Source organism: Grampus griseus (genome assembly GCF_964374135.1).
Source record: "Grampus griseus genome assembly, chromosome: 11".
Taxonomy (NCBI): domain Eukaryota; kingdom Metazoa; phylum Chordata; class Mammalia; order Artiodactyla; family Delphinidae; genus Grampus; species Grampus griseus.
Window position 1 is genome coordinate 84754787 of NC_139005.1, and position 24253 is coordinate 84779039.

The window sequence follows — 24253 nt, forward strand, 5'->3', positions numbered from 1 at the left end:
CTGCTTTGTCCATAAAAATGACTTTCAAAGTGGAGGCAGAAAAACCAAGGCTTTGCGAAGTGATTTTTTTTCCCTGGGTCATCCTCGTCATTAAAAGGAGAAAATATTGCTTGGCCTTTAAAGACCGTTTTCGTGTCTCTTCTTTGCTCTCAGACTCTGTCTGGGCGGGACATCGAGCACCATCTCGCCAATGTCAGCATCTTTTTTTACAATGACCTTGTCAACGGTACCGTCCTGCACACTAGGCTGGGAAGCCAGCTGCTCATCACCTCCAGCCAGGACCAGCGCCAACTGGTATGAAAAGTCTTCTGGGCTTATAGGGGGAAGTGGGGATAATATATGCCAAGCTCCTAGCAGAGAGTAGGTGCTTGATAGATGGCAACTCTTATAATGTGAAAGTAAACTCCAAAGCTGCAGTTAGCGGTACTAGCTGCGCACCAGGACACACCACACTGCCTGTCAGGCAGCCCCTACCCTTTGGGAAATAAGCCTTTGGTGACCGCCAGCCCCAGAAGCTGGTGAACCAGCTTTAAATGAAACCATTTTAAAGCAGTCTGATTCTCTGCCCTTATTTCTGTCAGATTGCCAGCCTATCCTAGGTGTTAACATGTGAGCCTTCAAGTCAAATGACCCTCGTATGAAAACCAGTTCTGCCACTCACTAGCTCTAGGAACTTAGACAAGTTATCTCACTTCTAAGTGTCCCAATTTCCTCATCTGAAAAGCAGGGATGTTGGTGATGTGTTAATGATGTTGATGATGATGGTGGTGGTGGTAACGGTGATGATGATTATGATGGTGGTGATAGTGATATTTTGATAATGGTGGTGTTAATGATGTTGGTAATGATGATAATTATGATGGTAATAATAGCGATATTATTTTGATAATGGTGATGTTAATGATGGTGGTGTGTTGATGTTGATGATGGTGGTGGTGATGATTATTCTGATGATGATGATGGATGACGGTGGGGATGATAGTGGTGGTAGTGATATTAGAAGTAGTGATAGTGGTGGTGGTAATGTGACCATGACAACCATGATGTTCAAATCATAGGCTTTTTTAAAAATATATTTTTTAATCGAAGTATAGTTGATTTACAATGTTGTGTTAGTTTTAGGAGTACAGCAAAATGATTCAGTTATATATATATTCAATTATATATATACTTTTTCAGATTCTTTTCCCATATAGGTTATTACAAAATATTGACTATAGTTCCCTGTGCTATATAGTAGGTCCTTGTTAATTATCTATTTTATATATAGTAGAGTATATCTGTTAATCCTATACTCCTAATATATCCCTCCTCCCTACCTTTCCCCTGCGTTAACCATGTTTGTTTTTTGTCTGTGAGTCTGTTTCTGTTCTGTAAATAAATTTGTTTGTATCATTTTTTTAGATTCCACATATAAGTGATACATATGATAAAATTTGTCTTTCTGCCTGACTTAGTGTGATAATCTCTAGGTCCATCCATGTTGCTGCAAATGGCATTATTTCATTTTTCTATGGATGAGTAATATTCCATTGTATATATGTACCACATCTTCTTTATCCATTCATCTGTCAATGGAAATTTAGGTTGCTTCCATGTCTTGGCTATTGTAAATAGTGCTGCTATGAACATTGGGGTGCGTGTATCTTTTCGAATTATGGTTTTCTCCAGATATACGCCCAGGAGTGGGATTGCTGGATAGACCCTCTCCAGCAATTATTATTTGTAGACTTTCTGATGACGGCCATTCTGACTGGTGTGAGGTGATACCTCATTGCAGTTTTGTCAGATCATAGGCTTTTATGGAGATTCAGTGATTCAAGTCTTCCGACGTGTGATAATAGTGTCTGACATGTAGCAAGGGCTAAATGAATTACTTTTAATTTTTACCTAATAAATGATCTTTATTACCGACGATCAGTAGTTTAGACCAGTGCTTCTCAAACTTTACTATGCATTTTAATCACCTACAGGTTTGTGCAAATGCATGTTGTGATTCAGTGGGTGGGTTGTGAGGCCTCAGGTTCTGCACTTCTAAGCACTCTCAGGTGACTGTCCACGCCACAAGCCAGTGGAGCACACTTTGATTAGCAAGGAATTAGATCACTTAAAATCCCTTTCTAACAGTGTGGTGTGATGTTCACAGCAGTGGATCTGGAATCCAGAGGCATGGGATTTGCCACCTACGACCTGGGTGATCTTGGACATACCATTTTCCTTCTGAACTCTCATCTGTTAAACGAGTGGGCTGGACAGAATGACCTCCTGGGGTCTCTGCAGCTCTTAGATCAGCTTATTGGCACAAGAGCTACTAATGTGTTTTGGGCTGTCCAGAGGGTGAGCGCAAGTCCTAAGCTACCTGTCAGTGAGGACTGGCCTGAAGCCCAGGTGCCACGACCTCAGGGAAAACTGGACAACTTTCCTCCATGAAAGGGCTGCCCACATGGAGAGTAAGAGTCAGGTGGTCAGAGATCTCCACCAGCCTCTTCTCATCTCCCCTAGGAGACCAGGTTCGTTGATGGAAGAGCCATTCTGCAGTGGGACATCTTTGCCTCCAATGGGATTATTCATGTCATTTCCAGGCCTTTAAAAGCACCTCCCACCCCAGTGGTGAGTATCCAGGGTTCCTGGTGAGGGGCCAGGGGGAATCCCAATGTCCACTCCCCAAGAAGCAAACTACTCCCGGAAGCCCTGTCCACCCCTCCTCCGGATACTGGAGGCGCCTCCCCCATCCACGGCAGCTGGCCTCAGGGATGCCGGCCCTGTTGCATCCCCCCCCCCCCCGCAGTGTGTTAGCAACATAACACCTGTCACCATCAATATCTGCTGAATGAAAAGGGCAGGATGGGCCAATGGAGAAACCACTGGAAAGGGAGTGAAAATCCTGAGCATCTCCACTTCGTAACCGTGTGACCTTAGACAAGTCCCAGAACATCACTGAGCCCCATTTTTCTTATCTGCAAAATCGAGGTCGTAATGCCTTCCTCCCTGGGTTCTTGGGAGGGCGAGTTAATATAAAATAATGAAGACAGTCCCTGGCACATAGTACATGCTAAATAAGAGTTGGTCGGCTGTGGTTGGTTGGTGGTGGTGATGTTAGTATTCTAACTTTGTTCTAAAAGTATGAGGGAGGGGCGAGCACAGCTGGCTGCTGGGAAGTTCCACAGCCTAGTGGTTAAGCACATAAGTTCCAAAGCCAGGCTGGCTTCCAAAGCCCACCTCTACCACTCACAGGCTGTGTGATATTGGGCAAGTGCTTACCCGCTGTGTCTCCATTCTCCCGTATGAAAGCGGAAACAATAAAAATTGTTCTTATCTCTTTGTGTTATTATACATTTAAATGGATTATTTTGTGTAAGGGGGCTTAGAACAGACCCTGGAAATAGTAAGGGCTAGATACATGTTAACAATTTTATCGTTATTTTTATCCCGACTGGTACCAAGATGCCTCAGGCCAGCCAGAATGGGGTAGGCTCCAGAAAGCACACCTCTTTGGGGAAGTCACAGTTTTGAGTAACAACCGCTCCCCTTTCTGTGTTCAGACTTCAAGCCACGCTGGCTTGGGAACGGGGATGTTCTTTGCCATCATCCTGGTCATTGGAGCCATCGCTCTGGCTGCATATTCTTACTTTCGATTAAACCGGAGAACAATTGGCTTTCAGCATTTTGAGGTAAGACGGAGAAAAACGGGAACATGGGCACGGGGGTCCTCTCTGAAACCCAGCCCCTGGCTCTGGGCTGCTTCAGAGAGCTCACCGGCAGCTGGGCGCCTGGCACACACTCCCCGTCTCCTGGGTGGGGCCTCTGCCCCTAAGAGAGCAGCAGTGGCAGCTCCAAGGCCCGCTCCCTGACCGAGACAGGACACGGAGGAGGGTGATGCGCTGCCAATGGCCCTTCGTGCCAGGGGTCTGGCTTGGAGGCAAATTCACCAGGGGCCCAGGAGGCCACTCACCTTGGAGGATTCACAAGACAGGCACCCACCGGGATTGATCTGAGCTTCGAGGCTGACTCTGAGGGTGGGGACAGGGTAGGGACCTACACAGCCAGAGGCCTCACGCCACAGCCAGGGAAACGCATTGGCCCTCTTTGAACTGTTGAGCCCACATCCAGGTCAGCGGGTCTCGGCTGATGGTGGGGTGACCCTGGGGAGACACTGGGGACCAGGGTTACCAGCAGCCCCCAGGCAGCAGGTCACTTCCTTCTGGCAGACAGCCTGTGTATTTATCAGCACCATATACATGATTTATAAAACATCACATCTAGCAAAAGTGCACGTGCTGTATGACTCCTTTTATGCTAAGTTCAAGGACAGGCAAAACCACTCCAGGTGACAGGAGTCAGAATAGCAGTTACCCTGGGTGGGACCGGATATTGGCGGGCGAGGGGCATGAGGATACCTCCTGGGGGGGGCTGGAGATGCCCTATATGCTGACTTGGGTGGTGGTCATACCTGGGGGGACGTATTAAGAAGTCATTGAACTGAACATTTAAGATTGGTGCATGATATTATATGTAAGTCAGATCTCAATAAAAGGAAAAGGAAAAAGCTCCCGGAGGTGGGCGGGGGGTGGCTTGCTTTACCCCCCAATTTTGAAGAGACACTCCTGCCTCGGGGACTCGGTGGTGCTCAGCCCTGTGCTTGTCTTTCCGAGCAGTCGGAAGAGGATATCGACGTGGCAGCTCTCGGCAAGCAGCAGCCCGAGAATATCTCGAACCCCATGTACGAGAACACAGCCTCAGCAACCCCAGAACCTTCCTACGACCCCTTCATGGTGAGTGTGTGTTTTTATCTAGGAACAGGTTCAGCTGGGGGGCAGGGGAACGATGTCTTTCAGCACATCTCAGTGGAAAGCTCTGCACCAAGAAATCTCACTACTAGAACGTGTCTCCCGGCAACAAGCCTAAAATCGAGTGTTGTGAGCTGGGCGAAGCCGTGTAGTTGTGTAGCATTCTAAGCTCTCGTGGGTGGTCGGCAGGGGCGTCCAACAGTTAGAGGCAGGGGAGAACTAGGGGTTGCCCAACCCCTACCTCGTGACCAGGTGAGAGGTCACAAGGAGAAGAAATCCTGGGCCAAATTCTGCCACAAACATTGACGAGGCAGCAGGCGCAAAGTTAAGACATAAACTGCTTCAACATTTACAATGTTGCCCAGGACTCTTGCCTGTTGTCAGAGCTGCGGCTTGCTTTAGGAACTACGCTTCTTTGATAAGGTCTTTTATATCTCGGGGAGCATATTCTGCTCTGGTCTTCCAGGAAAGGACCACTTGTTTCTAGAGTTAGTGACGCCTGAGCTTAGACGGAACCTCCACCGACGTTAACCCCATGGCAGGGCACCCCATTCACGCTGAATGTGGAAGATACCGCCCTGCCTGTAATTTATTACCGGGTCTGGACTGAGAAGCTAGGAGGGAGATAAGAGAAAATGTATATTGGTCTCTGCCCCAGAGCTCATAAACCCTTGTAATTTCCGAAGTGATAAGAACACTAGGGGCATCTTCTGTTGTGATGACGATCTTCTGGGTGGGCTCCTGGATGGGGGCTGGTCACCAGAAAGACAAGCCATGATTAGAAGGTTGGAATTCTCAGCCCTACCCTTCACCCTTATAAGAGGAGAGAGGGGCTAGAAACAGCTAATAATCAATCATACCCACGTGAGGAAGCCTCCAAAAAATCCGTGTGTGTGTGTGTGTGTGTGTGTGTGTGTGTGTGTGTGTGTGTGTATTGTAGATTTTTGGTTTGTGGTTACCATGAGGTTTTGATACAGCAGTCTATATATAAACAAGATTGTTTTCAGTTGCTGGTCTTTTAATTTAAATGCATTTCCCGTATCCTGCATTTGCACTCTCCTCTCCTCATAATTGCTGGTTTTGATAATCATATTTGCATGCAGATGATTTCCTACCTTTACTGTATGTTTGCCTTTACCGGTGAGCTTTTCCATTCATAATTTTCTTGTTTCTAGTTGTGGCCTTTTCTTTTCCATTTAGAGAAGTTCCTTTAGCATTTGTTGCAAAGCTGGTCTGGTGGTGCTGAATACTCTTAGCTTTTGCCTGTCTGTAAAGCTTTTGATTTCTCCATCGAATCTGAATGAGACCCTCGCTGGGTAGAGTAATCTTGGTTGTAGGTTCTTCCCTTTCAACCCTTTATATATATCATGCCACTCCCTTCTGGCCTGAAGAGTTTCTGCTGAGAAATCAGCTGTCAACCTTATGGGAGTTCCCTTGTATGTTATTTGTTGCTTTTAATATGTTTTTCTTGGTCTTTAATTTTTGTCAATTTGATTACTATGTGTCTCGGCATGTTCCTCCTTGGGTTTATCCTGTATGGAACTCTCTGCACTTCCTGGACTTGGGTGACTGTTTCCTTTCCCATGTTAGGGAATTTTTCAGCTATTATCTCTTCCAATATTTTCTCAGGTCCTTTCTCTCTCTCTTCTTCTTCTGGGACCCCATAATGCAAATGTTGGTGCATTTAATGTTGTCCCAGAGGTCTCTTAGATTGTCCTCATTTCTTTTCATTTTTCTTTCTTTCTTTTGTTCTGCAGCAGTGAATTCCACCATTCTGTTTTCCAGGTCACTTATCCGTTCTTCTGCCTCAGTTATTCTGCTATTGATTCCTCCTAGTGTATATTTCATTGCAGTTATTGTATTGTTTATCTCTGTTTGTTCTTTAGTTCTTCTAGGTCCTTGTTAAACATTTCTTGTATCTTCTCAATCTGTGCCGCCATTCTTTCTCTGAGGTCTTGGATCATCTTTACTATTATTATTCTGAATTCTTTTTCAGGTAGATTGCCTCTCTCCACTTAATTGTTCTTCTGGGGTTTTATCTTGTTCCTTCATCTGGGACATATTCCTCTGCTGTCTCATTTTGTCTTACTTTGGGTGATTGATTGCTGTTTCCATTCCGCAGGCTGCAGGGTTGTAGTTCTTCTTGCTTCTGCTGTCTGCCCCCTGGGTGAGGCTGTGCAGGCTTCCTGGTGGGAGGGACTGGTTCCTGCCTACTGGTGGGTGGAGCTGGGTCTTGTCCCACTGGTGGCCGCGGCCATGTCAGAGGGTGTGTTTATCACTCAGGAAGGCTTTAAGCAGGCTGTCTGCTGATGGGTGGGGCTGTATCCCCACCCTCTGGGTTGTCGGGCCAGAGGCGCTGAGCTTACAGGCTGTTGGGTGGCGTCACGTCTTGGTTGAGAAAATGGCGGCCTCCAAGAGGGCTCCCACCAATGAATACTCCCTAGAACTACCACCGCCAGTATCTTGTCCCCGCAGTGAGCCACAGCCGCCTCCCGCCTCCTCAGGAGACCCTCCAATACCAGAAGGTAGGTCTGGCCCAGGCTCCTATGAGGTCACGGCTTTTTCCCCTGGGTCCTGTGTGCACCCTCCAAGCGTGAAGTTGGTTTCCCCCAGTCCTGTGGAATTCCTGCGATCAAACCCTGCAGGGCTTCAAAGCCAGTTTCTCTGGGGGCTCCTCCTCCCATTGCCAGACCCCCAGGCTGGGGAGCCTGATGTGGGGCTCAGAACTTTCACTCCTATGAGAGAATCTCTGCTATATAATTATATTCCAGTTTGTGGTTCACCCACCCAGCAGGTATGGGATTTGATTTTATCGCAATTGTGCCCCTCCTACCATCTCATCGTGGCTTCTTCTTTGTCTTTGGATGTAGGATATCTTTTTTGGTAGGTTCCAGTGTTTTTTTGTCAATGGTTGTTCAGCAGTTAGTTGCGATTTTGGTGTTTTCATAAGAAGAGGTGAGCTCACATCCTTCTACTCCCATCTTCATCCATAAAGTCCCAATAGTAGGGGATTCAGGGAGCTTACACGGTGGTGAACACATCCACGTTGGGAGGGTGACGCACCCCAACTCCACGGGGCAGGAGCTGTATTGAATTTCTGTAAGTTGGCACTGAAACATTACAGTACTTTATTGCACCACTGTAAGCATGTAGAGTGCAACATTTGTTACTATTTTTCTGCAGTGAACCAAATGCAAATATCCCATGGTTCTTAGTGCCTGTGGTAGATTTAATATGTCTGCAATATTGAAAAATAACCAGATCATAAATTCTGTTTTTTCAATCAAACCCATGTAAAAGTTTCCAGTCCAAATTGCAAGGGCAAGTTCAGCTAAACTGCATCTACTGATAGTGTGTTTCTGTAAGCCTTGTGATATTGAAATCAACCTCATTTTAAAAGCAAGGGGGAAAAAATTACACATCCTGTTCAATGCTCTCCATGAGCCCCGTGCATGAAAGACTCGCCGGAGGCAGGTGAGAGAGTATCCCAGATGCAGGGTTCAGCTCAACCCTTCTCATTCAACCAGGTGGCAAAAATGTTCCAGTTATGGGAATCCCAAGCTGAGGATACCAGCCCCAAGTGTGCTTGATTCTCATGCCTTTTATACTGAGGGAGCGGGCATTGCCTATAGACTATCTGGCGTCAATCTAGACAGCATGAACATCCATGATGCGAATTAATAAAACTTCAGTGCTGATCAGAGCCACAGACAGCAGACGGTTCAGAGTGGCTGCCTCTGGACTGTGGCTTCTGATTAGACCCTAGTTCAGGATGAATTTTCAACTGGAAAGTTTTTTTTGTAATCAGAGTAACAGCCACCTTTTGTGGGGTGCTTTTTTAATCTTTCTTAATGTAGTATCTAATTTAATCCTCACACCTCCCTGTCAGGTAAATATTACTAGGATTCTTTATAGCTGAGGAAACTACAGCACAGTTCAAATGATTTGTCCAGGGCCACACACCTTCAAACAGCAGAGACTGCACCCGGAACGGGGCCCTCACCTCCATGCCATGAGCCGTGGGACAGCAGTGTGAAGCCATGCTCGCTCCCAACACGTGTGTCCACGAGGCACTGAGGGAAGAATCATATTTTAGGCTGTAGGGGAGGAAGAAGTTTTCCTTGACCCTCCTAAGTTCCCTAGCTGGGCCTGAAAAGTAAACTGGTAAAGACAGACTCACAGGACAAAAGCATGTACATTTTTTTGAATGTTTACCTGTACGTGGGAGCCTTCAGGAGAAACCAAAGACCCAAAGGAGGGACCAGAAGAGGAAGCTTTTGTACCTTTTAGACAATAGATGATGTGTGAGGAATTGACAAGGGAAGGAGGTTTGGCGCTAGGGGTAGTGAATGGTGAAGTCACTGGGAAGATAAGGGTTAGTGAACAAGGTTTGTTTGTACAGATTTTAGTCCCCTGATTCCCCATCTGTGGTGGTGTCTTCTTTCCTCCTGGTACAGGGAGGGCATCTTTCACGTGGGAATTCTGTCACCTGTTTCAGGAAAGAAAGGCAAGGGGGTAGGGCAGGGGCCTCGGAGTGACCTTCCTGCTTCTGCCATTTTTAAAAAATTCCTTCAGTTTAAGACATTTAATGTGCCAAGGTGCTTTGTTTGGGGGTGGCGTGTCCCGAACCCCATCAAGGCCTCAGACCAGTAGCCATAAGAATGCTCGACCCGGGAGGATTCACAAACAGAAGGCCTGCACCCTCTGCGTGGCTCACAGACCTCTCATTTCCAGGACCCTGAAGACCAGCAGCTGGACAGCACTGACCCCCTGGGGGCACTGTGAGGGCCGGACCTGCCCCAGCCAGACATCACCTGCCGCCGCCTGGGCCCCTGGCGCTGCCTCAGAAAGGCCGTCAACTGTGAATCCTCAGCCCCAGTTGCCTGTGGGAAAAGTAAGGTCCTTTAACATTTCAGAGTATGAAACACTCAAGCCGTACCTCATCTCTTTGGTTGATCTGGGGGATTATTCTGTTTCTGTGGGTGAGGGACCATGCTAAATCCACCCACCAACCCACGGAGACTGCTCCCTCCCTGACTCTCTTCTGTCCTTCCCGTGTCCCTTTAGTGACCAACACTCTAGTGACCTTGTCTTATTTCCCTATTAGACTGTAAGCTCCCCAAGGCAGGGACCTCCCTATTCGTCTTTATATCTCAGCACCCAGCACAGTGTCTGGCACGTGAAATGTGCTGACGTATTGGTTACAGAATAAAGTCAATGAAACAGATCCAGTGTTTTGGGAAACAAAGCGACTGTTCGCCACAGGAGGGGTCAGACTTTGAAGGTAAAACCAACTTGTTGCGGCCTCTTAGGGCCTTTTCAATTGGCCACCATCTGCCTTAGGAACGCTTCTTAACTCTGTTTTGTTTGCTTGTGTGAAGAAGACATGAGAGCCACATTGAGATACCACTTCACACCCACTAGGATGGCCATCCTCAAAACCACAGCCAATAACGAGTATTGGCAAGGATGTGGAGAAACTGGATCCCTCCTGATTTGCTGGTGGGAATGTAAAATGGGGCCCCCAGCTCCTCAAAAAGTTAAACACAGAACTACCGTGTGATCCAGAAACTCCACTCCTAGGTACAGACCCAAGAGAAGTGAAAACATGTCCACACAACAAATGACAGAGGTAGGTACACAGCAGCATTATTCGTAACAGCCAAAACGTGGAAACAACCCAAATGTCTACCAACTTATGAATGGATAACCAGTGTGTCTAGCCACACCATGAAATAGCATTTCACCCTAAAAGGGAACTAAGTACTGACACATGCAACACCACGGATGAACCTTGAAAACATGACGCTCAGTGAAAGAAACCAGACACAAAAGACCACATGCCGTATGATTCTATCTACATGGAAATGTCCAGAATCGGCAAATTCAGAGAGACAGAAAGGTGAGTGAGTGGTTGCCAGCTAGGGACTGGGGTAACTGCTAAGAGGTACGGGGTTTCTTCTGGGGGTATGAAAACGTTCTGGAATTTTACACAAGTGATGTGTAGGCTCAGGCCTGCACCGTGCAGGACTCTGCAAGGCAGGATGTCCACCACACCCTCAAAAGGCCCCAAGTGGCCTCGCCATCACCGTGACAACCGGGCACCCTCCAGCCCACCCACCACCCATTTCCAAGCTGTCCCTGGAGGTAGCACTGGCCATGCTCAGGAGCCAGTGCTGGGGATGGAGAAGCCCTGCTCTAGGCTGAGCAGACCTCAGACCCTCCTCTCCGTCGCCCTCGCAACCCAAACGACTTTGTTCCACATCATCAGGGTTTCTGCTGAGCCAAGTCCAAAGTCCAGAAGCCCCAGGGTCTCAGAAGCTTTCTCACAACTCTAGGAAAGGGAAGAAGCCCCCGTGGCCGGCACAGGAACAACTCACCACCTCCTCTCGGACAACGTGCCGTGATGAGGGCAACGCCAGGTTTCCAGAAACTCGCTCTGCGAAGGAACGTGGGACCGATTCACTAGTGAGTCCACCAACTCCACCATCAGAGGGACAGAAAGGCACGTGATTAAGAGGAGAAACAGCAGGGATCCGTGGGAGGAGTGAATGAGATGAAGTTCCTGGCACAAGGAGAGGTCAAGGACATTAAGTTGAAACACACACACAGTTCAGGTTTTTTAGAAGGCTCTTCAAAATATAAATTTATCCAAAACCCAGCAGTGAACTGACTTCACAGCGTGCACTCCTAATTCAGTATTATGCAGTATTTTCTTCCCTTGAAAACATTGCTTCCAATTTCCAGCTTCCCTGGTAATTTGACTGCAGACAAACAGGTGGCTCACTGTCATCTCCTTGTTCTCAAGGGGGAACAGTCTGTGAGAGACAGAAATTCCAGGTGGCTTACCTGCTGCCCACCTGAGGCCAAACGCATACCAATTTTCCTTCCGTGGCTTAGTTACATGGTCCTCAAGCTCTGAAAACAAGCAAGTGTGCTTTGCTGGGGGTGGGAGAACAAGGGTGGTGAGAAATGAACCATAAATCTTTCACCCTTGCTCTCAGGGATACTCTTTCTGGGGTACATTAGAATGTGATACAGCTTTGCCACTGACTGAAGCACACAAAACAGATGACTTAGAATAAACTGGACAATACAATTCAAACTTTTATTTGGCAACAAGTTCAAAGTCATGTGACATAAAATCAACATTTAGAATAAATAGCAAATTCACATTCAGAATAAACAGTAAGTCTATCTAATTTGCATTCATTGTGCCTGAAATTAATTAAACAGGCACAATCTGTCATTCTACTAAAAAAAACAGTTTCCTAAGTCAGAGTTCAAGCCTGCAGTATAGAAAAGTACAGAGCACTGCTGTGGGTTGGTTCCTTGGAGAGCAGACACTGAGATAGGGACTGTCCTTGGGATCAACACCCGGGAAGGGGAGAGGGGATGGGAAGGAAGCTGGGCTGCAGTGCAGACAGAGAGGCCTCAGCTGTGCGCCCTCCCAACAGCTCTGGAGCTGAAAGGCCTTCAGAGTTGCTCCAGGGAGGGAGCTTGACCACATCCTCATCCGAGGCAGGACTTTTCAGCAGGGGAAGCTCCCAAGGAGGACTGACAGCTGCAGACGGTAAGCCAGCAGCACACCCAGCAGCTGCGGGGATTAAGCCCTTCGGTCCTGAAGGGTCTTCTGGGCATCCAAGCCCATCACACGCTACTAGCACAATCACAGATGAGGGCAGTGAGAGGTATATTCAATGAATGCCGAGTCTGGCAGCTCAATTACACAACGACAGTCGTTCCGTGTGCTGGAAACACAGTATTTTACCACTGGCCATAAAAGTAAATATGCCCAGAGAGTAGCTCGTAGGGGAACATGGCGCACTTACCTACAGAACTTCTTTCTACTGGCTGCACCCAACTGTGGGCTGCTTCATCTGCGTGCTTTCAGCAAGGTCATCTCGCCATTGCCACCAACACGATCCATCAGAGCAGGGCTCGGCAGACCACGGCCCAAAGGCCAAATCCAGCCTGCAGCCTGTTTTCATAAGCCATGCTGTACTGGACCACAGGCAGGCCCAGTCCTAGAGAGGGGCCGCAGAAAATGGCCCGCAAAGCTGAAAGTATTTACTGCCTGGCCCTTTACAGGAAAAGTTTGCTGAACCCTGCATTAGGGAAACTTCACTTCCTCTCTTTTCTTCAATCCACTAGGGTATTAAAGGTTAGCTGAACTTGGAACCAAGCTCCCATAGGCTAACGCAGAAAACTGGTACAAAAGGAAATCAATACTAAGAGGGCAGATCATAGGTTGGCTCCCTAGTAGTTGAAGAGAGCAATCAAGGAACCCTGCCTCTGGCCAAATGTAGTCTGAGAGCACATTCGAGACAAGGGCTCCCAAGTGCGTGCAGCAGGTGAACATTCCGCTGAGTGGAATCCAGTTCCAGTATTTAGCACACACTCTACCACTTTAGAGGCCTTTGGGGACAAAAAGAGAGGGAAAGCTATTGAGGTCACCCAAAGCTAAATTAGCGAGGAAGAAAGATTACTTTTCATTTCTCCTTTGCACTAAGAGGACCAATGCCTTCAAAGCGACTAGGAATTCAGTCTGAGATGTGCCTGCATCAGTAACATGTGGTTTACGTTGGATGGCATTAACGGAGCTGAAGAGAATTTTTAAAAGGGGGAAAAAAAGAAGAGGCCATGTTAGGAGGAAAGTGGGAGCTCTAAGACAAACTCCTAAAATATATTAAAAGCCAGGTTTCATCTATTAAAAACAACCCTGGAAAAACGAGTTGTGCAGGTTCCTTCCAGGGCCACCAGCTACAGGTACGTGAGCCTTGCGGGGCAAGGACTGCCCCTGGGCTGGGAATTTTTGCTCACATCATTCAGAGAAAATCAGTCTAACTGATGCTAAAAATGGAAAATATTTTTTTAATGTGCAAACTAATTTTATTCCGTTCACTTTCCAAACTGATGTTTTAAGTGGTAGAAAATAGACTCCCTTCCCTTGTACCCACATGCCTTTGTAAGCGTGTGCACCAGAGGACAAACCGGGAAGAACAGAATGCAGTGCATCGTGCTGAAAACCAGCTGAGTCACAACAGTGACAAGTTAAGACTGAGCACAGACAAGAATGCCTCTGTCCTGGCCCCAGCGCGGGTTCACATCTGCCGGGCACGTGCTCGGTTGGGCCCTGCGCAGAGAGATCTCAATACCGCCACGTACCATGGCCCACAGACCGAAACCTTCATCGGTAATAAGTCGTAAAATTCATTATTCACACCCAGAAAATCTATTTCTTCCCCCCAGGCTTGGGTCACCTAACCTAGATGTACATGAAAGCAGGTTGTAAAAATAGTTGTACTTCATTCTTGAGTAAACAAGACACCCTATCACTGGCACCTAGGCGATATCTAATGAATACCTGATAAAAACTAAGAAAATGTTTTAAAATAATACCTACTTCCTCACTCAGCTTCTCCAAAGCAGAAACTAGCAGCCCAAAGCACCAGTGTATCCTCTGAGGACCCCAACACTGAACATTTCTGGGCACCACCTGCACCCCCGAAACGCCAGTCTTCCAATGCACTCGGATGCGTAAAACCCCTGAGCGCTAACAAACAGCAAACGAAATGCCTCCTGCTGTCTGAAAAAGGAACGGACTGCTGTGTTTCAAATAAAATTTAGAAGGAAAAAGGGGGCTAATTGGGCCTACTGGGTCTAGAGAATCACCTTCACTATTTTAGTTAAATACAAGAAAATATCACAAGCACACTCCCATTATAACAAGCAGCATTACAATGCGTGCTATGGGACTCACCTAATTTCCACACTGCGGCAGGTATCCTGTGGAAGGCCAAGCGAGCATTTCATCAACAACTGACTCCGTACACGAATCCATTAAAAACGCTGAATACGCGAGCCCTCTCTCCACAAGCCCCCTTCCTCCTGTACCTGCATCCTTTAGGTTTAAGGATGCGTGTCCCTTGCCTTGTCCTCAGAAGGAAATGGGAACACTCAGCCAGCTAGGTCATTTCCAACTCTGTTTCTCTTAGCTTCAGTGTCCTTTATCCTCTCCCACCTTTAACACAGACACCTAAAGAAAACCACCCAAACTCCCCAAATAGACATACAAACATGGCAGGAAAGCAATCTAAGAGGAGGAGAGGGTGGAAGATGGCTAAGAGGAGAGGGCCACCTCCCTCCCCTCCTGCTAGATTCAAGCCCCTCTCCTCGGCTGACAAGTCAGGAGAGACAGGCATCTGCTCGTTTCCCTCCAACAAGGACGGTTTCTGGTAATACACATGTTAATAAGACTGCAACACAGCCAGCAGGGGTCACGGCGTGGCTCTTCATTACGAGGACTTTTTTTTGTTTCATTTTCCGTCCTCCAACGATCACATTCAAGCAATGTACAGGTAGCAGTTTCAGCTAAAATAAATTCCTGGGAGACCCAACACAAATGCACTGGCATTTGTCTTCTGACCTGTTTATTTCTCACAGCCTCATTCTACAAAGTCTGTTCTGCTGGCTGGAAATTTAACCAGAAGCTCTTCTCTCTTTGCCCACCTCTTCTGGGGAAAAGAGTGAACCTGCCCATCACTTGGGGCACAATGGTCCTTCCCCAGCAGGGGGCAGGACACGGGACACGGATACTGAGGACAATCAAGGCCAAGGACTTGCAACTCCCCTTGTTCTTTCTCACGAAAGACTTCCAGAGAGGCTGAGTCTGCTTTCAAGTGAGGCACCAGAGTGCCAAAGCCCTAGTACCAGAAGATATCTGGGAACCGGCTGCCGTCTGGGGACCATCTCTGCCGCTGACACAGTGGTATGCTACCGCAGCGCTCGCTCAAACATCAGCTTTCTGTGAGAAGTTCACCGGTGCACACCACTGGTCCCCTGCACTGCCTGTGAATGTTCACTTTTTCCGTGCGTTTTGCATGGAAGAGTCAAGAAGAGTTTCAAAACATCACCTGCTGGAATCCAGAGATGGTATCAAGAAGCCTCCCCGTCCCAGAAAATCTGACGCCGGTCGCGGTACCTTAGTAAACAAGAAGGGCGATCACAGGGTGTTGACAGGAAGCCAGCCGCTGTCCCCACATGTACAGGAAGGCAGTCCCCCTGGGCTGCGAGCTCCTGTCTTCACGAGCTGGGGGGTATCCTCCGTAATGTACAAAATAGGTATCACAAGGCATGTCCGTAAGCACAGTCACGTCCATGCAAAGTCTGCCCGGTGCGGGGCCACCGCCGGTCCTGGCTTTTCGCGCCCAGGGTGCCTGGGCCGCTGGCTACTTGGCCTGGGCCTCCTGCAGGAGCGGCGGCCTGGTGGCCGGGGACCTGTCAGACCAGGCAGGAAGCTCGTGCTGCAGCGGGGTTCTCCGGGGGTAGAACGTGTGGCTGACATCATAGCTCAGGAGGCAGCTCAGGGACGCCATGTAGATGTCGGCAAACCGCGACAGGCGCCGCAGGAAGTACGTGGGGTTCTGGTCTGTGCGGAACAAGCTTCCGAACTGGGTGTTGAAGGAACCTTTGGTCATTTCTCTGAAGAGGCAAGAGACAGTGATTCGCAAAAGGTCTGCTTTTAGCTACCGAAATCAAATAAAATCAAAATCACCGTTTCCCAAAGAACAGACACATGTATACGTATAACTGAATCACTCTGCTGTACACCTGAAACCAATACAACATTGTTAATCAACTCTACCCCAATGTAAAATAAAAAGTTTAAAATAAATAAATAAGCTACAAGGATATATTGCACAGCACGGGAAATATAGCTAATATTTTATAATAACTATAAATGGAGTACAATCTATAAAAAATGTGAATCCCTATGTTGTATACCTGAAACTGATGTAATATTGTACATCAACCATACGTCAGTAAAAAGATTTTTTTTTTAGATCACTCTTTCACACGTACAGGACTCAAATTAGCCTAGAGCAGCTCCGATTTCTAATCGAGAAAACAGTCTGTCCATTCATCCATCAACTGGCTCTGATCACATTCCCCACTTAGGCCAGCCAGAGAGAACACTGCCGAAGGCTCCAGCGGCAACGCGTGAGCCTCTAAACCTGCACACCCCGTTTCCCAAACAAAAACAGAGGGTGCGGGAGCTGCTTCTGAAGGTCCACAGAGACACACAATGTTCTCAGAGCCTCCAAACTTCCTTTGTCTACAGAATGGGACAAAGGCCCCCTTTTCATCAGGTTATATTGAGAACTAAGTGAGGAAAGAGAAATAAAAGCATATCATAAACTCAAAAGTACTTTATGTCTGAGAGATTAAGGATTATTTTATAGTGATGTAAACACATCTCTGCCATCCATTACAGAGCTTCAGGCACCTCCTCAAAGCCTGGATTACAGGCATCTTGCAAGACTGTTCACCCTACCCCCGGCTCTAAGCCCCTGCAGGTGTGCAGACACGTGTCTGTGTGTAAAACAACACCCCGTCACACATACACGGGATATGCACACCATCCAATCCAATGGCCAGGACCCCTACACACAGACTGCTCCAGCAAACTGGATCAATGCCATTTGACTGTTAAAAAATCAGTTATAAACACAGCAAAACCCATAATCCTTTACACAACTGTGTGATAAAAGCCACTAGTTGGTAGAGGCCTTCTTTCGTCATATGGTGACAGCAGATGCTACAACAATAAAAAGAAGAAAATTGGAAGACCTCAATTAGGTCTGCAGGTGGAGCAACATAAATGGTTTTCAAACGTTTACTGAAAAATCTCATTGAGATGTGAGGTTGTTAGAGATGCGAATTCAAAACAAAATCTGCCGGGTGAAACGATTCTTTAATTTGAGGTCCCTGGAGTGTAGGACTCAGATCTGGCCTTCAGGGGCAAGGGGCCCAGAGTCAAATGACATTATATGCCCATCACCCTCTCACCCAACATTTTAGACCAATAATCACGTTGGAATAAGCCCCCAACAGCCAGCACGCTGAGAGGGAAGAGGAAGGATTCAATACAGCCGTGGCTTCTGCTGCCCAGAGGGATGGACTCTGCCCCTCTCCACACACACCACAGCCCCCCCCCCCCGAGGCTGCCCACTGCTCAGAGGCCAGAACCCAGGAAGTGAGCACTACTAACAAACCTTAGGGACAGCTGTGCCCGGGAGGGGGGTGTGGGGGGAACCACAAGAGCAGAAATGGTCACATCAACAGTGTTTACATGCACAGCATCCATCCTCTTCTACAGGAAAGCACAACTGTCCACAGGGTCTCTTAAGAACAATCGTTCCCTTAAAACCAACCTAAATGTCCATTGACAGATGAATGGATGAAGAAGATGTGGTACATATATACAGTGGAGTATTACTCAGCCATAAAAAAGAATGAAATAATGCCATCTGCGGCAACATGGATGCAACTAGAGATTATCATACTAAGTGAAGTAGGTCAGACAGAGAAAGACAAATATTATATGGCATCACTTATATGTGGAATCTAAAAAGATAATACAAATGAACTTATTTACAAAACAGAAACAGACTCACAGACAGAGAAAACAAGCGAAAAGGAGAGGGGAGGGGATAAATTAGGAGTGTGGGGTTAATGGATACACACTACTATATATAAAACATAAACAACAAGGATGGAGAGCACATGGAACTATATTCAGTATCTTGTAATAACCTATAATGGAAAAGAATCTGAAGCTGTACACCTGAAGCTAACACAATACTGTAAATCAACAAGTTTAATAAAAAAAAAAAAATCAAGAATAACCGTTCCCTTAAGACACACACCCACCAAACTTTCTGACAGCAGATGGGTTTTCTTCACCAATAGACATCATGATACTGAGTGACTGCACATTCCTAAAACAGCAGTGTTACAAACAAGCACCAGGGTTGTAGAAGCCCCAAGAATTAATTGTGGCTCGGTGGCTACTGTCCCACTAGCCACGCTGGGCCACCGGCATTGCCAACAACTGGACCAGTGGCTGCCCAAACGGGGAAGTTAAGTGGGCTGGAAGGAGGGATGGATGGGAGGAGGGATGGACAGACAACAAACTCGAGGGCAGGCAGCAGGTGTGAGGGAGCTCACTGCTGCCTCGAGGAAATGTCACTCATCACTAATGGCAGCTGGCTCGTTCTCGATGCTGGGGGGTCACAGTTACCCCTGGCAGCTGAGAAAGACTGTTTCGAAGCCTGCTTCAGGCAGGCCTTGCGCCAGGCATGTGGGCTGAGTGAGCGTGGCCAGGGTGGGGGATTTACTCTATTCAAAACAGGCCGCTCTTACCTCATCTCCTTCCTCTCCTTCTTCCACTCCTGCAAAACCAGCTGTGACTCCGCATCTCTGTGAACCTGCAGGACACAAGCCAATTATTGAGAAGGTTCTGGGTATGAATAAACCTATTAGGTCATGAGAATTTTCTAATGGGCAGCTCTTCTGGGAGGAATTTTATTCAGGTCTAAGAGGCAGGCACCTGCAGGACATAATACATTGTCAGACTTCCCAGCTGCCATCTGCCCTTCTCCACCAAGTGCACGTGGTATATTATGATGCCATTAAGCAAGGCTCCCATTAAACTAGAGATATTAAAGTATTATTAAAGGCTTTGTATAAGCACAATGCATATGCATCCACATAAAATATACGTGTATTATACGTGCGTAATGTATCCATTACACATGGATTATCCACTACACACACAAACATACACTTAATACAGGCTACCTAATACACATTGATATATATCATAAATATACGTATTATACACACACACACACAAACGGCAGTTAAGTGGAAATAGCAGGTGTAACAGTACATCCACAAGTTACAAGCATGTAAAAAACATGTGCATATATCTGGAAATTGACAGGGAAATTTTTCCTTAATTTGTGCAAGGGTAGTTGAATTATAATTGGCTTTAATCTTTTTCCTTAATATTATCTTTTAAAGTGTTTAAGGAAAAAAAAAATTGTTTTTATAAAAGGCAAGAAGGCAGAGCACCTCACCCAGACAGAGAAGCAGAGAATTTTCTGGGTGGGCTGAAATGTGAGCAAAAGGCAGAAAGAAAATGACAACCATGCACACCCTAACGCACGGATTCTCACAAGTCTCTCTCCAAGGCTCCTGAGGCTGAACGGGAACTCTCGAGCGCAGCCAGAGGCACACGGGACCACGGGGGCCAGATGGGGCTCCCTGGAGACCATGGTCACAGGGGCAGCCTCAGGACCCGGAGGAAAACACCGAACACGCAAACCATCTGCTTCTGACGTGGCAGCCAAGGCCCTTCTGTTTATCACGTATGCCCGGGTCAACAGCTTGACTGAGTCACCTGCTACAGGCCTCTGCCACTCAGACAAAACCCTGAGCTTGTCATCTGGACTTCCGGCCCAGCACCGCTGCCTACACCAGCCGGAAGCAGCCACCGCTGAATGACCACTGGCCGTGTGTGACTGGAGCACCGGAAGACTGGTCCAGCACATCTGGAGGTGTTGAGGTAGGTCCTACGAGTGTGGTTTCAATCAGCGCTCACATTTTAGATCAACAAATGACTCACTATAGAACGCAGGCACTACAAAGCATGAGACTAGGTCAAGACTCTGTAGGGTGCCACAAGGAATTTATTTATATAGATAGATACATGCAGATATACACACATGCACACAGATATACACGCATACACGTACACACACGTGGCCATATACATATTCAGCACCGACTGTGTGGCAAGCACTGTGCTATCTACTGAAGATGTAAGCGAGGAAAAGAGGGAGCCCTGGCGGGGGGTACACAGATCAGGACAAAACAATGCGACAGCACACAGGATGGGCTATCAGCCTGTGGGCGGGAAGTTTCCCTCCCACCTCTGCCCATACGCCCTTCTTGGCCCACGAACTGCACTTGTGTCCAGTATGAAGGAGAAGCTTCTCCCGTACTTGCAGGACGGGAGAATTCTCTGACTAGTGACCAGAAGAAAAATGACCAGAGTGAATCTACTTGCTCCCTCCTTTTGGAAACCAGCTGCCACAGGCCATGTGAACGCTTCTCTCCACTCTCCCCTCAGGTGGGCGCCCCCGCAGACATGAAGAGTCTCCAAGTCCAAGGCACTTTCTCCAGCACAGCTTTTCCAGCATGGGGGGCAGCCAAGGATGGCAGATCATCTCCAGCGAAGCCCAAGGTTGCCAGAGGGACATGCTAAGGAGGAACGCCCCAGAGATCGGAGCCAGGAGCATGCCCAGAGGAGAGGGCATATGAGCTCGGGGGGTGTGCACCTTAACCCAGCCTCCCCTCGCACCCTCCCATCCAAGGCCTCCCCGCACCCCCCCCCCACCTGCTCTTTCTCTAGCATTTATCGTCTCTCCCACGTGATCCACCTCCTTGGATGGACCCATCAGCACCGGACCCTTCCCATCAGCGCCTTCCCATCACGCCCAAGGCTCTCCCATTAGAAGAAAACAATTTCTCCTGAGGCACACCTTTCTCCAGCTCTGACCCCCCTACAAGGCCAAACTCTGTACAACAGTGATCTCAGGTGTCTGCAATCTACTTGAAAAGACTTCAAAGACTGGGTATTCATTAGTTATAATTAACCCTTAAGGGATACCATGTCCTCAAGGGTGGGTAGTTAGCACGGGAAAAGACTCAGCAGAAGCCCACACCAGAGGCTCATCCTACAGTCACCTCAGCCATCTTTAGCCTCACTCGTTAGTTAGCATCTCAGCCCTTCATGACTTCAATCTACACAAATGTGCTGTACGGGCCGGCCCAGCCCTGTGAGAGCACGATATCGCAGTCTAGCCAGCAGCCTTACAGCCTGTGCCAGGGGAGGCCAAACCCAGCCCAGCACCCACTCTTCTATTGGCCTAATGAGCTTAAGAAAGGATTTTCCTCTTGAAACTGTTGGAAAAAAATCAAAAGAAAAATAATTTCATGATGCGTGAAAATGATATGAAATTCAAATTTCAGTGTCCACCAATACAGTTACAGGGATACAGCTACAACCGGTGGTTTACATACTGCCTAAGGCTGCTTTGGTGCTACAAGCACAGCTGAGTAGCTGCAACAGAGACCGGAGGACCCGCACAGCCTAACACGGTGACTGGCTGGCTCTTCGCAGAAGCCTGTCCACCCGGGGTTAATCGTGGCTCCGACGGGGTTACCTGGGAAGCCTCTACACTATACACCACACCATCCACCGGTACTACCGCCACGAGCCATACCACTGGAGAGGGCACTTCAAGGCTAGCGAACAAAAATTATTCTTCATAGCTACTTTTTTAAAACCAAAATTTCAACACCGGCATTGAATTCATCAGACTGGGCTCCAAACAACACGGCTGGCTTCAAAAAAAAAAAAAAAAAAAAATCACAGCCAACCTCAGAGGACAAATTTCTCTCCTCAGAAAACAGTCCAGATAATATGCTATGTGCGTACCATCGGAAAAAGGGGAGCTACAGAAACATTTGACACGGGATCACTGGAATAATGTATCGTTTTCCAGGTGAGCACAGAGGCAGAGGAGAGAGTAGATAGGGAACAGGGAGAAGTGATGCTCATTTGGATACTGTTTTAATTATCAGCCACCCTCCTCTATGTCCTAGTGAATCCACCCTGACGGAAGTGTTCCAGACACCGAGGTGACACAGCACAGAGATGAGGGCTCTGGGGCCAGACAGCCCGGTCTAAGCCCAGCAAGTTAGTTTCTCCTCTCTGCCTCCGGTTCTTCATCTGTAAAGTGGGGGTGATGTCAGTGCCTGCTTCCAAGAGCTGTTGTTGAATGAAAGGCCCGTAAAGCCCTTGGCGTCTGGAGCATAGTAAGTCCTTGCTTCTGTATCGCTTGATTCCGCTGTCACTAACTTTGAGATTCTGGAAAAGTTACTTATCTCTCAGCCTGTTTCCTCACCTGTAAAATGGGGCGGCAGCATAAATGTCAATTCCCTTTTCTTCCTTCCCTAACCCCACGCCTTATACAATTAATTCTATAAATCACAGAAATCTTCCCAGCACTTCCTTTCTCTAAAACACACACTCCTTATTCATTAAACTTTTTATACAGGTCAGAGACAGGAAAACAAGAAATAAATTTGTCCTCAAAGCTAAAATGCAGCGACACCATCTACCTGCAGGCTGCATCTGTGTAGCTGACCAGCTACCTGCATCACAGAGAGACCGCACCTAAGGCAAGGGGTCTGGCTACACCCAAGAGCTCTAAACCGCACAGCAAAGAAGCACTTCAGTGCAGCACCTGAAAGCAGGGACTTGGGCACCACGCAGCCTAGGTTCAAGTTCTTCCTCTGTCATTTTATGACCTTTGACATATTACCCAACCTCTCAAACACTCAGTTTCCTTATTCTAAGGTGGAAAAGCATACACTGGACAGCTGGGACGAGTTATAAGTAATGTTGCAGAGCAAGCATTCAGCACAATGCCCGGCATCTGAAGAGCAGCTATTATTACCGTATGACCTATGCGCAGACTTAAAGCTACGTTAACCCAGAACTGATGCCTTTTATTTTTGGACGGTCACCTCACAGACAAGCACAGGAAGGAAAACAGAACCGGTCCTCATGAGAGACGAGCCAAGGAGCAACGCAGCCAGAGCGCGCTGGAAGCGAGGCCTGGGCGACGTGTGAGGCCCCACGCCCTGCAAGGGTGCACCCTGGAGTGAGGACCTGCCACTCCCCGCAGCCCTGCCCGGGTCTGCTGCCAGCTGGGCCAGGCAAGGCGGCTCCCGGCCCATTTACAAAGCAGGCCGGTAGGCTGTGGGCACCAGGCCATGGCCGGAGCCCGCAGCCAGGAGAGCAAGCATCCATGCCCCTTAACCTACAGGAGTCGGCACTCACTCACCCTGAGAAGCTGCGGGCCAGGCCAGCTGAACCAGGGGGGAAAGCAAGGTGCGTCGTGAGACTGGGGAGGGGTCGCAGCTGCAACACAGGGCAGCTTCCACGGGCCAGGAAATCACTGCTGAAACAACTTTCCTCACTAACTGCCCCAAACTGGCTATGTAACTTACAGAAAGAAAAACACACCACTGAACTCCAGTGAGCCAGCCAACTGTAGGTGTTATCTTCAAAATCAGAGGGAGGCTGCACACAGGGATCTCGACTCTTGCTTTGAGACTCTTCCCAGCAAGCCGTGGTGCCCAGCCTGAAGCGTTCATTCCATTTTACAGATGGGGAAATGGGGGCCCCGAACGGAGAAGTCCCACCGCAGGCTAAAGACAGAAGCAGGACTGGACCCAAACACTGGCAGAGGTTCCTGAATCCCACTGGTCTCCCAGTGGGGCTTTAGTGGGGAAGTAAGGACACCAGATTTCCCACACGGGCCCCACAAAACTTTTCTCCAAATGGCTTTGGGAGCCATCTTAAAAATTCTCTTTAGGGAAAATGGCAAGACTCTTTTAGGGGCAAAATCACCCCAGTGGTTATTCTGCAGGATAATTTATGCCTCATACTTCAGGACCACAATTCAATATAAAAATACCTGAAAATAACTTTGACCAGTGGACTAACCTCAGCCTTAAATAAAAAGTAGGAGAGAAAAAAA

General features: G+C 47.8%; 2 protein-coding genes across 4 annotated transcripts in view; one reads left to right on the forward strand and one right to left on the reverse strand.

Annotated features, from left to right (window-relative positions):
* STAB2 (stabilin 2) overlaps window positions 1-10005 on the forward strand; it is a 158314-nt gene extending 148309 nt beyond the window's left edge. The window contains exons 65-69 of the mRNA XM_082666494.1: window positions 154-294; window positions 2503-2610; window positions 3543-3671; window positions 4656-4772; window positions 9522-10005. Of these exons, the coding sequence (XP_082522620.1) occupies window positions 154-294; window positions 2503-2610; window positions 3543-3671; window positions 4656-4772; window positions 9522-9572 (546 nt within the window). The 3' untranslated portion in view covers window positions 9573-10005. The remainder of the gene's footprint in view (window positions 1-153; window positions 295-2502; window positions 2611-3542; window positions 3672-4655; window positions 4773-9521) is intronic.
* Window positions 10006-11908: 1903 nt separating this feature from the next.
* Window positions 11909-24253, reverse strand: part of NT5DC3 (5'-nucleotidase domain containing 3) — a 55116-nt gene continuing 42771 nt past the window's right edge. For all 3 annotated transcript variants that reach the window (XM_082665306.1, XM_082665304.1, XM_082665305.1), the window contains 2 exons: window positions 18996-19060; window positions 11909-16271 (listed from right to left, as the gene is read on the reverse strand). In XM_082665306.1, the coding sequence (XP_082521432.1) occupies window positions 16019-16271; window positions 18996-19060 (318 nt within the window). In that variant the 3' untranslated portion in view covers window positions 11909-16018. The remainder of the gene's footprint in view (window positions 16272-18995; window positions 19061-24253) is intronic.